This window comes from Phoenix dactylifera, chromosome 1, assembly GCF_051530095.1.
Source record: "Phoenix dactylifera cultivar Ajwa chromosome 1, Ajwa_hap1_PhDact_Kaust_v1.1, whole genome shotgun sequence".
NCBI classification, from domain to species: domain Eukaryota; kingdom Viridiplantae; phylum Streptophyta; class Magnoliopsida; order Arecales; family Arecaceae; genus Phoenix; species Phoenix dactylifera.
In genome coordinates, this window is record NC_143190.1 from 3,802,400 (window position 1) to 3,816,453 (window position 14,054).

At 36.3% G+C, this 14,054-nt stretch overlaps 1 protein-coding gene across 6 annotated transcripts in view; it reads left to right on the plus strand.

Annotated features, from left to right (window-relative positions):
• The first annotated feature begins 2,309 nt into the window (after nucleotides 1-2,309).
• The window catches only part of GRL (transcription activator), a 59,047-nt gene continuing 47,302 nt past the window's right edge, over nucleotides 2,310-14,054 (plus strand). For 2 of the 6 annotated variants that reach the window (XM_088717493.1, XM_088717499.1), the window contains exons 1-7: nucleotides 2,310-2,551; nucleotides 2,743-3,003; nucleotides 10,465-10,876; nucleotides 10,961-11,035; nucleotides 11,880-11,960; nucleotides 12,088-12,168; nucleotides 12,310-12,392. In XM_088717493.1, the coding sequence (XP_088573619.1) occupies nucleotides 10,475-10,876; nucleotides 10,961-11,035; nucleotides 11,880-11,960; nucleotides 12,088-12,168; nucleotides 12,310-12,392 (722 nt within the window). In that variant the 5' untranslated portion in view covers nucleotides 2,310-2,551; nucleotides 2,743-3,003; nucleotides 10,465-10,474. Of the gene's footprint in view, nucleotides 2,552-2,649; nucleotides 3,004-10,464; nucleotides 10,877-10,960; nucleotides 11,036-11,879; nucleotides 11,961-12,087; nucleotides 12,169-12,309; nucleotides 12,393-14,054 lie in introns of those variants that run through there. The other 4 variants (XM_088717470.1, XM_039114465.2, XM_088717486.1 and 1 more) reach the window with 2 other exon arrangements.

Sequence of the window (14,054 nt, forward strand, 5' to 3'; positions counted from 1 at the left end):
CTTTAAAAAGAAATAAAGCTTATCTTAAGAAGATCATTTACCTAATTATGTTTCTTTCTACAAAGTTACATGCATGGTAACAATCTTTCTCTGCCTAAATATATATCCAAGTCCACCAAGATGCATCAACGCAAAGGCAGCCCAAAGACTACCTTTTAAATGTGTGCACTTAATTTATAGTAAGAGTTTAATTCAAAGTTTGGAGTTCTTTGTACCAAAATCTCCTTCATAGTGGAGTATCATTGGGTTCATCCAAATAATATTAGAATAGAAAATTTGAAGTTGCTAGTGAAACTGTATTGGCTTCATATTCCACTATGGACGTGTTTAGAGATATAACATGATAGCCAAGGTGGCTTAACCTATATAGGGACAAAAGAAAAGGTTGAGCAAAATGGCTTGGAGGCATAGGTTAATTCTTTCATCCATCTTGAATCACTATATTTATTGAAAGTACACAACTACTTGAAATATGCAAAGTAAAGATTTGAGATCAATTTCTTTTCATATCATTTTTGTGAAGGAAAAAATGCTAGAATAATCAAACAGTTAAATTCTAGAACAAATAACTTCAGTTATCTTAGAAGTTCCCTCTTAGTCAATCATGTCCTCACAAGGATAAAAGGGCTTAGTTGGAGTCGTTAATATTAATGAGCATTTAGGGTTGTTTGAGTATGAAAGGAAAGTTACTTGTCTCATTTAAGTACCATTCCATCCACACCACAAGTAATAGCGGAGGTTTTTTTCACATTATGTAAAGCTTATAAAACCAAACTCTCTAGATTATTAGTTTCTCGATCTGCAATAATCCTAGCCAAATAGAGAGAAAATCTTAATAGTACCCAAAAGTACATCTAAAAAATATATTGCTAGTATAATGCCAAAAAAGAGGAAAGATAAAAAATTGGATAGCAAAGCATGCCTTGAATATCTTCTACCTAGCTATTGAAAGCTTCTTCCAAGATTTATTCATGTGCTATATGAGTCCTGGAAAAGAGGAATAGGCCATTAAAGCTGTTGGATGCATGGAAATATAGAAAAAATAAAGTTGAAAGTCATTTGGATACCTCTAGTAGAGAGCTTTAACTTTGAAGATGATATGCATTACATTGCTTGGTAGATAGATGGAGTGGAAGTTATAGTTTTCTTTCCTTTTTTTTTTTTGAGAGTGAGAGAGAATTTATAGTTTGCTTAGTCAAATTAATGATTTAATTCGCAAAATCTATGGTCAAAATCTGGAATTAGTGTATGCTCCCATGGTGGCTGCAATGTGGCAAAGGGTGTAGGAGAGCGCGACAAGGTTGAGCTTGTCGAAGTTAGTGGTGGCGCTAAGGTGGAGGTTGTTGGTGAGGATAGGCTTAGTGAGAGTGTGGATAAACTTTATAATAGGGACTTAGATAATGATGGAGAGGATGCAAGCGGTAGCACACTCATACTATCAGAGATGACGACAACGATGAAGGAGGCAAAAGGGTGGAGCAAGGAAGAGGGAAGGTGAGAGAGGGCAGAGAAGAGGAGGTGGCCGTCAAGGAAGATGATAGATTACATTGGACGTGTGAAAATATGGATTAGTTTGATCTTTGAAGGAAAGGAGAGGAAAGGTAGCCGATTGTAATAGAAGCAATAAGCATTTTGTTTTCTTAAAAAAATTAGAGATAAACATAGAAAGTAATTTCCTTTTAAGATTATCATAGAAAATGCTTAAATTTAAAATAATGATATTAAAAAATTATATTAGGGAGAGAGTTGGAGGATTTCGACTCCACAGACTAGAGAGCAAGTACACTCCTAAGACAATTTAGCTTGGCGATGACAAGGAGTGTTAATCACAAAAAAGAGAGGATTATGGGGATTTTTATTTCATTACAAATTTAAAAATAGTTTCCATAGCTTACTTATCAAATGCCAATCAGACATTTTGAGAGAGAGAGGGAGAGAGGAGTGTTTATTAGCTTAAGGAAAGGAGAATTCAATTCCCAAATGTATTGCTATAAATAGTTAAAAGAATTTTATTTATGGAAACTAATTATGAGAAAAGGATAGAGGATATTTATATGTTTTTGCACCTTTCTTATGCACCTGACTTTCAGTTTAGACTTCATCTCCATAATGTGCCAAAAAAAGCAAAAAAAACCTAGTACTATAAATAATTGGCTATACTTAATTTATTTATATTTTTATAAATAATAAAAAAATAAAAGTGGAGCCAACCATGGTTTCGTAATGCCAACTCCACCCTTGGAGATCGTTGGCGTAATAGTGTAATACTTGCTTCCATATAACTAGGCGGACATCCGACACGTCCAGTTGTATGAGGCCCGCGGTGCGGCGATTGGGCCCGCAGCCATAATTAGCGAGCGGCCTAGCTACAGCAGTCGCAGTAACTCGGGCATGGAAGGAGCAAGACATTGCTAGATTTGCGTCCAACGACCCCGCTTCCCCCATCCGACCGAAAACCCGACCAGCCGGACAGCCTCTTCCGGCAGCTTCCGCGCTTTCTCCGGCATCGCACACATCTACTGCCTTCCCTCCCTCGCGGCCGCCGATCTCGGTAACTTCTCTCTCTTTCTAAAGAAAAGAAAAGGAAAAAAAGAATCATGTGGGCGTGGCTTAGAAGCTACACAAGGCGTGGGGTTGGTGAGTGGGGGGGGGGGGGGGGGGGGGGGGGGGTTAGTGGTTACCAGTGAGGTGTGTTCTTTTTCAACGCCAGTATCGCCGTCTAATCAGTAAAATTAAAATCAGAGCACAAGTCTGGATCCTCTCCGACGGTCTTCTTCTACTCGGTCCGCACTACCATCCTCCTTGGTGTGCTGAATCTGACCCCATTTTTATCCTAGGCCTCGTGCCTTTGGGGATCTGTCGTCTCTGGGGCTTAAAGTTTTGATTATTCCTCCATTTTTGGGGAATTTGTACGACCATGAGAACTAGGTGAGCGTTGGCGAAAAGATCTGGCGAGAGGAAGGTGGTTGGTGGACAACTGAAGTCGAAAGTCGAACTTTCTAGGTTACTCCTCTCTTTTCCTGTCTGTTTCTTGCCTAGTTCGATAATTTGAGGTTTTTTTGTCCTATTGTCATTTCTTGCTCTTCTGGGACAGTTTTCGTTATGAAGGTTCGAACATTCAAATGTACCACAGTCAATTAGATTTCATTTGGATGCTATCATGCCACGTCGGTTTAGTTATTGTGTTGGAGTTCAAATGTACCACATTCAATGCCTGATCGTCTTATGTGATTTTGATTCTTCCTGTTTTGATTTTTTTTTTTCTCCGCAGATAATTATGGTTTCATCATTATTAATAACTTCTTTGTCTCTCCTGTTGAACAATCTCTTGTCTTTAACCACATTATTATGCCGGCTCCATGCTAGAGAGCAAATTGTCATGTTGATTTGTAGGTTTCAATGATTTCAGATAGCTTCTCGGAGTAAATGTTGCCTAGAATTGTAGCCCGGATTCTATTGTTTTAGAGTTAGCTCTCTATTAGTCATGTAGCTAGTATCTCTTAGCTGCTAGTTACAGAATTGGGCTAATTGTGGTCGAACCATGATTTATGTCTAGATGATTCACCACTGAAAAAAGTGAATGGACGTTCCTCTATACTATTCATAGAGGTCAGTCTCTCCTTGATACAAGCCAACCCATCTGATTCTTTTCCAGAATATCTTGAAGAGGATGTGGTGTCATGGACAAGTGCAAGGCCGGAGTTAAGGAAGAGGCACATGTAAATGTGTAGAAAAGCATGATTTTAGCATTGATTTGGAAGTTACAATTTTGGTCAAGATGAAGAGATCGCTTGTCTGCTGGATATCTCTATTACATGAGCTATCCACCATTAAGTCCATCAATCAAGGGCTATTGCTTGCATGCTTGAGGAATGTTAAGAGTACTCCAAGGTTTGAATAACAACATCATCTAGAGGAAACCAAGTCATTCCAAATGGGCCATGTTGGAGCCATCCAAATCCAAGCAACTAGGCCCGAATTAATAAGTTAGAAAATAATGGAAAATAACCTTTCCCCAGCTTGACTTACACCTGAGCCATACCTAAAGATTATAATCAAGGGGTGGATTTGGATCCCAAACTAAGACCTGAATTTGTTCAGGTTGAACCTGCCCTACAAAATAAAACTTATTTGGACTCAAATTGATCCAACAAAAATTAATTTTAAAAATCTGAGTTTGGCGCCTTGATATAAAAGCTGACCTAGAGCCCGCCAAAAATGGACCCAACTCGATAGGCCAGGAGAATGAATTAGGTATTGGGTCCAAATCTTAGACCCAAAGATACTTCAGGTCGAATCTAGGTTTAATCTTCACGTAGCTGTGACTTAAACCTTCTTGCAATCTAATTGCATGAGAGATAATGAACCTCAATCGGGTTGTAAGCTAGCATGACCTAAACCGTGGTTCGAATTTTACTGGGCTATATTAGATTGTGGTTGAAACATCAGCCCTTCTTTGAGTTGAGTTGGTTTTGGGTTGAAGGCTACAAATGTCCCCAACTTTTTTCACAAATGGGATCCAATTTTATATGCTCAGGCTCTGACACACCAGCATATAACCCATGGACTCTCAACTTGTTGCAACCCGAACTTCAGCTATCTATAGAATACGGACTGTCAACTGGGTTAGAAATTTTGCGAATGATATGGGTTCCGTTTACTGGTGTTTGGGTAATTTTGCGTTGTTTTGAATTTGTACTAGGTATTTTAATTTTGTTGATTGAGTTAGCCTTCCTGGTCAACCTGTCCAGGTTGCTTTCCTAGTATTAGGCTGAAGCAGTGCTTTGTCTGCTTTGTCTATCACAAAACTATATTCAATCAACCATTGCTTCTTACTTCCTGTATGCATACTAGGTGATGCTCTTTAGTGGCACTTCTGGTTTATAGGAGCTCATGTAGGCGTTGGCCTAACCACTTGGGTTGAGTTCATAGAGGTGATTAATAGCTGCTTCTGTCCAACTCACTTCAGTGATATCACATGTTTGTTGGATGAGAGCTATGACAAACTACCCTATTGCAAACTCCAATATTCAAATCTGAATGGCTTTCTAATGTAAACCAAGATAAATGTCCAATCTTACCAACCTCACAATTGCCACAGAAACACAATTCCAGGAGAAGCAAACTAGTTGTTGCTGATTAATAGGCCTAGAAATTAATCTGAGCTAGAAATATTCAAATTATGGGCCATTCAAATCACCTACCAAATCCATTTAAAGGATCACTTGACAAAGGCAGAAGGAAGAAGAGAGAACAAACTTTGTTGTCATAGTGATAATTTTTGATTCCGGCATTAGTGCTTCTTAATTATCAAAGATTCTTAGCTGAAAGAATATGGGCATGCCCAGGATATGATGGAGATCAATGATTTAGGAGTTAGGAGATGTATGGATTGGTAGAAAATCCAGATATACCCAATGGTTGACCCCGAGGACAAGGTCAAACTGAGGGGAAAGGAACTATATAGCCCCTCCTTTGAGGGAATAAATTCTTATGCGCATAGAAGTTGGTTAAGTGGCATTGAGTGCCTTTGGACATGTTAGGACTAGGGCTTCTGTGTTGAGTTGCCTTTGGAGTCTTTTGGTTTAGACTTGATGCCGATTTGCTTTAGACTTGATGCTGATTTAGTCAGGTAGTCCCCCTTTTTTTCCTTTTTTTTTGGGTGCAAAATTAGTCCTCTTCACCTTTAGTAGTTAGTTATTGGAACTGTATTTGTGTGAATATCAATAAGAAAAGCTTTTACATGGTTTTCCCCATTGTTTTAATTGCTTAAACAAGATCGACCCATCTAATTCTTCTCCTAGACTGCTTCAGAAGGACTTGGACTAGCATAATGCTGGGTGCAGGGGAGGAGGTTCGCCAAACATATTCTTTGGATGTAATGTGACAAATAGAAAAATGGTATGCCTCTGCTGCCTGGTGGCTTATGCCTTGCCTCTGCAATCTGCGTTTAGTTTTTATTAAAGAACCGTGAGAGGTGACTGTGCTGCTCTCATTACTTGATTCTACAGAAATTGACTTTTCCTCCATTTCTTGAATGACTTTGTTCCCTTTCTAGGATGTTCACAACTGCAAAATGTGTGATGCTCATGGTAAAATGTTATCGTCAGGAAGCATAAGGGATGCTTTTTTTTTTTTTTTTTGCTTAAGATAAGGGATGCTTTTCAACATTATATTTCCTCAATAGGAATCGTTATCGGGTCCACTATTGTGCTTTCTGAATACTTTTGGAGTTGAAATTCATTAAAATCATTGAATCAATTTTTGTGAGTTTTTTTTTTCCATTCTCTGAAGAGAGCTCAAGTGTGGGCTTTCTCAGTGACATTGTTTCCATCTCATTGGAGTCAAGCAATGAATATTTCAGCAGAGTACCAGATGTGAGGCTTAAAGTGTTGTTAGTGATCCTCACATGAAGATCCCTTTAATTTCTTAGCAAAGGGCTTCAGACAAGATATTTAAGGTTCTTAGCTGCTTTTTAGAAGTTCCTCTTGTCTGTTTCTCTGTTCTTCATTATGCTTAACTTTTGGAGATGCATTTGCACCATAAGTTTTTGATGTTAGAACTTCTAGAGATTTTGAATTATTCCATATTTCAAGATTGCCATTTCTTTCTTTTCGATTTTTTGATATTATGCGAATTATGGTCACGTTGTGTTGGTTTCATGCTAGCATTGTTTGTTAATATAACTGTTGAACTATTAAAAGTTACATGTGATAATATGAAAAATCTGTTTATGTTAGTTTGTCAAGAATTTATCACCAGGTCTCATACTAGATTACCCAGGTCGGTATCGGGTATATCATACCCATAGGGAACTATTATGTTCTAGGGGCTTGATACAGTGAAATATCAATGCATGGTATAGAACTATAGATGCTATTCCGACTTAGCACCTTTACCATGTGTCGATACAAGGGCTTATCATGTCGATATAATGTCGATACAGTAACATTATATGGTACTAAGATGTAGAATTTTGCATTATTATCACTTTTATTAAAATAAAGTTATTAAGTTTTTACCTTTTATTTTTTCTTTTTTTTGAATAGATGATCTCAATGAGATTTGATGCACATGAAAATCTTGTACATACATACAATCTTAATGTTGCTACTTACTTGTATCTTCAATGGGCAGTAAACATTTTAGTATGTGGAACTCCCAACCACCTCTCATGTTTTCAAAAGAAAAACTAAAACTTTTTACTCAAAAAAAAAAAGTCCATCACAAGGCTGCTTGCTTACTGTGGTACCCAACTCACATATTGAATTGTTAGGCATCTTCTTGTGATGGAATACATTTGCAGGATCTACAAACTTATTCCTTGTTCTTTCAATACAATCTTGCTTATGTAGTGAAAACTAGGGCTATCACTTCTTCAACTTGCAAACCATATGCCTTATCTGAACCCAATTAGATCCCAAACCTGATTTGTTGGCGTTGGATATGGGTCCAAAGTTAGACCCGTTGAAAACTTCAGGTTGGGTCTTGGTTTGGGCTTTTAGACTTGACCCGACCTGGTCCCGACTAATTAATCGGTTTATATATAAATAATAATAGTTTTGTTTATTAGTCTTCAATTTCTTAAGACTTGGTATATGAAATTTGTTATATAACTTAATAGGTTAGAAAGAATAAAAAAATACATGTTAGTACATGTTTGGTTGTTTATATTTAACAAGTGTATCTTTTAAATTTTGTCAATTATTATTGTATGGTTAATAGTCAAGTACTTGTTGATTATAATTTAATTTTTGTAGCATATCCAATGGGTTATATGGTTATGATATTTCATCACCCAAACCTAGGCTGGACCTAATATTTGAGGGGTGGGTATGGAACAAAATTTAGACCTGAAACCCCAAGGGGTCTGGGTCCTGGTTTACTAAAACCCAACCTGACCTGATCTGGTAGCACCTAGAATGACGACAACTATTAAAACATGAAGCTTGTCAACAATGCGAAATGATACAAATGCTTCATTCACCTTCAGATATTCAGGTACATGTGAGTGGCCTTTTACTGAATTGCATTGAGTAAAATAATTAGTTGCCGAAAATCTTAGTCCAATTGAAATTTTGATGCTTTACATGGATATTTGTAAGAAGAACACAATGTAATGATAGGATGAGCACCTCAGGAAACAAGAATCCTTCAGGCTTTCTATACCATTATATATTCTAATAGAACTGTGGTAGCAATTTTGATTTAAGATTCTTCATAGAAACACCTTTTATGTGTGTGTAACCTCAAATTGCGTGCTCAAAGGTTCATCTGCTATTTTAACATGGATGGCCAAGAGGCCATTTATCATCTCTATCTCCATCCCGTTTTGTATGGTTGAACACATGCTATTCCTATAACTGCTCCTCACTCCCTCCTTGAGCTACTTAAAGGGTCCATTTTCATTCTTTCAACTCATGACTCTTCTCTCGAAGCAAATTAATAGAAAGTTGAAGACAAATTGGTGCTCAAAATGGAAGTGGCTCTGCTTTATGAGAGTAAATTGAACATAGAAAAGACACATCAATCAACCTAACAAGTTGGCCGATTGGCCCTTTTTTTTGTTTTCATTAAGAAATGTAGAAAGTTTTTCTCCTGCTGGAGGATCTTTTTCCTGAATTTTAATATTTTACACTTTTGAGAAAAAACAAGAGTAAAATTGAGCTAGAATCATAATAGGCTCATACTGTTGGATTCACAATTTTGTTAGTGGAAAATCATTAATGGGAAATCGAAATTGATGAGCCACACTGTGGATTTTACTCTACGACATTTAGAAATGCGTACAAACAAAACGTCATGTTTTATCTCCTACTTATGCATCATATTTGCTCAAAATAGACAATTTTAATGGTCGAATACAGTTTTTTTTTTTTAATTGGATAATGATTTGGAAGCAATTAACTCATTGAATTTTGGTCCGTACATATTCTGTTATGTGTAAACCATGATGGAACACATTATTCTCATTTTGTATTCACCTAACAAACAGTTTTACTGTGGTAGCTATGCTGGTACCATCCATGCGTGTCCACTTGATGATAGATAAGAAACCAGACAAACATATTGTGGTTTTATTTATGAATTGTTTCATAAGATCGTGATCAAGAATCCTGATATTCACTTTAGCTGGACCATCATGATTTTGAAGTGATAGGGTTAGGGCTCCAATTCTACCAGTATGAATACTAATTCGTTTAATATAATATGATTAGAATCCACATCCATATAAGACTTAATAAGCATATTAAGAAAATCTTTGCAAGAACTTGACTTATCAAGGTCTTTTTGCAAATTTGCAGCAAGGTGCAGTATTCAGAAACAGTTCTTATCACCCATATGGTCTTCTTATTTTGAAAATGATATGAGCATATGGCATCCAGATAAAAAAAGAAGTTACACCACATAGCAGGAGTACATTGGCACCTTGGACAGACCAAAAAATTATCTGAGTACCCATATATCGGCTAATCTATCCCTAGCCTTTTCATATTATTAACTTGATGCTAGTAACTGGAATATGTATTTGCTAATTAATTTAACAGTAATATGAATGTTGTCTAATCCCAATGGTCTTTGATTTAATGCACAAAATGTTATTTGAAGTGCCTCTTCCACAATGAGTTGCATCTTCTAAGTTCTTAGTCAACAGGATCCTCAATTGAAAAGTTATTGTATTTCCAATTGCAAAAGAGGAAAAAATACATTTTTATCAATGTCTCTTATGGATTACCAAATCTAGTAGGCTTGCATCATGTTTCCAAAGCCATCATGGAAGCCACTAATCTTAAGGTCATGAAGCCGAGCTTGTTCCACATGCCTTTTTGTAATATATACTACAGATCTTTACAATAAAGGAGGTACATCAACTTTTCTGAAGCTTGCAAGGCAATTTCACCAGTAAATTTTTGTATTAGAAGTTATTGTAGACAAAATTTTAGCATCTCTCTCTCTCTCTCTCTCTCTCTCTTCAAGCAACATAGATGATGACTGGAAACAATATCCTCCTCAGGGATTAAATTTTTGGTTCCATAAATATTGCAGATTAATCCAATATCTACATAATGAATCGACAAAGCTAAATTATAGTACTAGGTTATCCAATTCCCTTGAACAATTAATGATGAACATGCATATGTGTACTTAGTTCAATTGCAAAAAGTTGCACAGAATTGTATTCTTGTTCATCTCCCTATGTGTGTGTGTGTTGGGGGGGGAGGGGGGAGAGGGGGGTGGCTGATTTCCCAGATTATATTGTTTATATTCCAAGCTTATTTATGGAGCATGCACAAGGGAACTTTAAAGATAAGATACTTTTTAGCACAACTATTCTACATCTAAAACTAACAATTCAGTATTAAATTGTGTTATATGAAGTGCATTTTTGAAATACTTCTCAGAGCATTCAAGTCTTAGCTTAATTTTTAATCATGTAAGGATAAATCAATCTGATGATTACAGGTTTAAATTGATGGCAAAACCAAGACACTTATTTTCTAGCCAAGACATGTCTCCAAGATCTTTAAGATCTAGGGAGTGGGACAGCATGTCGCGATGGTCTGAGTACCTGAATCTTGAAGAATCTTCTCCTTCAGCTATGAACTGGAAGAATGTGGGTTCTGAAGCACCTCCAACTTCTGGAAATGTCCAAAAAGCTCTGCACATGGAATGGGTGCTTCAGCTTTCAAAAGTTGCAGAAGGTTTATTGACTAAAATGTACAGGTTAAATAATATCCTGGACCGCCCAGATTTGGTTTCGCACATGTTTTCAGATTCATTTTGGAAAGCTGGCATAATCCCCAACTTCCCAAAAATCTGCATACTTGTGTCAAAGAAATTTCCAGAGCATCCTAGCAAATTGCAGTTGGAGCGAGTAAGATATTATCCCCCTTAACTGTTTGAGTTCTCCTTAGTAGCAAGAAAATCTTTTTCTTGTATTGACTAATCAGTCTTTCAGGTTGACAAATCTGCTCTTGATGCTTTAAATGAAAATGCAGAAGTTTATTTTCAAAGCCTAGAACCATGGGTCATGGTATGTGCTGAATCCATAATCATTTCTTTTCTGCTTGCCAGCAGCAAAAAAAAGGAGAAATAATTAAAGTCAAACATATTTTTTTTTACCCATATTATTTATTCATTCTGTTATCCCACTTGTGCTCTGCTTGAAATGCATCTGACTTTGGCTGCAAGTTTAAATACTTGATATTTGATAATGTGAAAGAAAGTGGTTTGATGTAATTGACATGGGTCTGGGTCCTGAGGTAAATGCCATAGTCTATTCTTTCCATTTTCTATTATATAATAACATTGGAAATGTTTTGCCTGCATAAGTGATTCAAGTCCTAAAAAAGAAAACATGTATGACTTGGTATTAGTTTTCTACCTTTTCTTTCTGGCAAGCTTTATATGGTAGAAGTTTGATTTCTCATATAAAGAAAAGTAATATGTGCATGCTGTTTTATTCATCTTCTTATGTAGGACAGTACGTATAATATTGCACGAGCCTTGTAAAAAGTACAAAGCAGCCTTAATATCTGTGGACAAATTAATAAAGACTGAGAAGGGGATAGCACAAACTACATTACTGGACAGTTTAAATTCTAGGAATTTTCGAATAAGCTAAAATTCTTGAAATAACACTATATAATATGAATAAGTACTGATTAATTTAGAATTTTAGCTCACTTTGATTGTATACCTATAATGCATCTTGTGTCGTAGGATAAGGTTAACAGATCTCCTGTAATTGATTGTTCTTAGTGAAGAACTACTATGAATATTATGCACTTCACCAGATTATAGTGTTAAAGCCTTTATGCAATAACAAATAGCTCGCCAGACATGGTAAATGTATTTTGTTTTCTGCTCCTGCCTAGCTGCTTCTTGATTTAATGGCATTTCGAGAACAAGCTTTGCGGCTTATTTTGGATTTGAGTAGCACAGTTATCACATTGCTGGTGAGTCATTTTTCTACCTTATCTCCATTCACAATTCTCCTGTCAGGAAATTTTAACTTTGGTTTTTATATCATGGAAGTGATAAATTTCAATCATATCTGACATGCTCAGTTTCATCTTTTTGTAGCCCCATCAAAATTCTCTGATCCTGCATGCTTTTATGGATCTATTTTGTTCATTTGTCCGTGTTAATCTTTTCTCTGATAAGGTAATTCTCGTATAAATCTCTATTCAGTTCTTTATTTATATGTTTTGTAAAATATTTTATACTGATTAATTATGCTGAACTGGTAACATAACTTTTCCCATTTTTCTATATATTTATACAAGAGTTCTTCTTTTCTTACAGATACCTAGGAAAATGATCCTGCAAATGTACAATATCCTACACATGATGTTAAAAGGCGGCCGAGATTGTGAATTTTATCACCGGTATGAAACATTTTCTGATGAACATTCTTGTGCTGGTCTATTGAATAACACAGCTAACATGAACTCAAACATTCTTTTGTGAATGTTTTATATATATGTTTACATATATAGAAAGAGTTGGACTGCATGAACAAATGCTTTCCAATGGAAATCAATGATATTCCTCTTAAAATGAAAATCTGCATTGTTAATTGTGATTTTACAGTGTCTAATATGGTTGGGGAAAAAAATCATGTACCTTTAAAATGTTTTAACTAAATATCAAATGGTTATAAAATGGACATGTATATGAGAAAAACTGGAATACTTTTGACTTTTCAGGGTGTTTGTCCCCATGCTTCCAAATGAAAATAAATTATAGCCCTTGTAATTTTATCATCGGTAGGAAATCAATTTCTGAGGAACATCCTCGTGCCAATTTTTTGAATAAAAGTGCTTTATATATGGAAAATCCTATACCCACTTAAAAAGTCTTACAAACAGTTTATGCGCTGATGTGGACTGGCGCATGTATATGGCCTGCCGCATCAGCACTATTTTATTGGGGGAAAAACCCATGCTAATTAATTCCTCTCGTCACCTCATCTTCTCAATCTCTTTGTCGCTTTATCTATATCTAATGTAGAGCCATTGAGTTGGGCTCTTTATGCACGAGTTCAAGTAACATTTAATAGTTTTTTCCTCTTGCTTCTTTCATCTCTTTTATTTCCTTCTTGAACTCTCTTGAATGTGTTATGTTTGTGGTTGCTGGTTAGGGTTGTCTCCTGTCATGGTTAGGGTTTATGAGTATGAGATGCCAGTCAAGTTTACAGACTATCAACTGGTCCAATGGTACCAGTAGGTGATGTTTTTTAGCAAATTGGAAATATAAGCTGGGCCATAAAGGGGCCATAGTGGTGAATTTGGGTACTCTCGGGCCTAGTCATGTTAGGCTTGGGCCAATCCCAAGCCTAGGCGCTGTTTGAGAAGCCAGGCCAAGAAGGGGCTTGGATAGGCTTTGAATATTTGGGCCAGCCTGGATTTAGGATAGGGTGGTCAAATAGCCACCCTAGCTATAATATTGCTGATTCTCAGTGTAGAGAACGAGTTTCTTAGTTGTTAGGTTTCCTTGTTTGTCTTTACCTTATTTATATTGCTGCCTGTGGTTAGTGCGATTGTATATTGCCACCTATCAGGGAATTTTTGTCTTCGCATTGTGATCCAACCATCATATAGAGGAATGGTGGTGAGATGGAAATTGAATCAATCTCTCCTCTCTCTTTCACGTGTCATTTCTCATATTCTTCTCTTTCTTCTTCCTTCACTTTTTCTCTCATCTGTACTCATATTTTCGTTCTTCTTCTCTCCCTTTTTTTCTTCTCTTTATATACATAATTTCATATGTGATCCCATTTATTATCTAATTGAGAACAAAAACTTGGTAAAAGAGCGGGTGCTGATTTGATCTGTTGATAGGATCCGTAGCACTGGTGAAAGGGTACTTTTGCTATGCAATAGAGTCTTTTGAATCTTCTATGCTGAAGATCATGGGAATAATAGACTCAGATCTTATCAGATTAGGTCATGCAAAGAGAAGTTTCAGATCAGATTTGAAGATTAAGGTGTGCTTGCTATTTGCCTAGAATTATTTTTGATCTTGTTAAATTCTTAATACTAGATGTA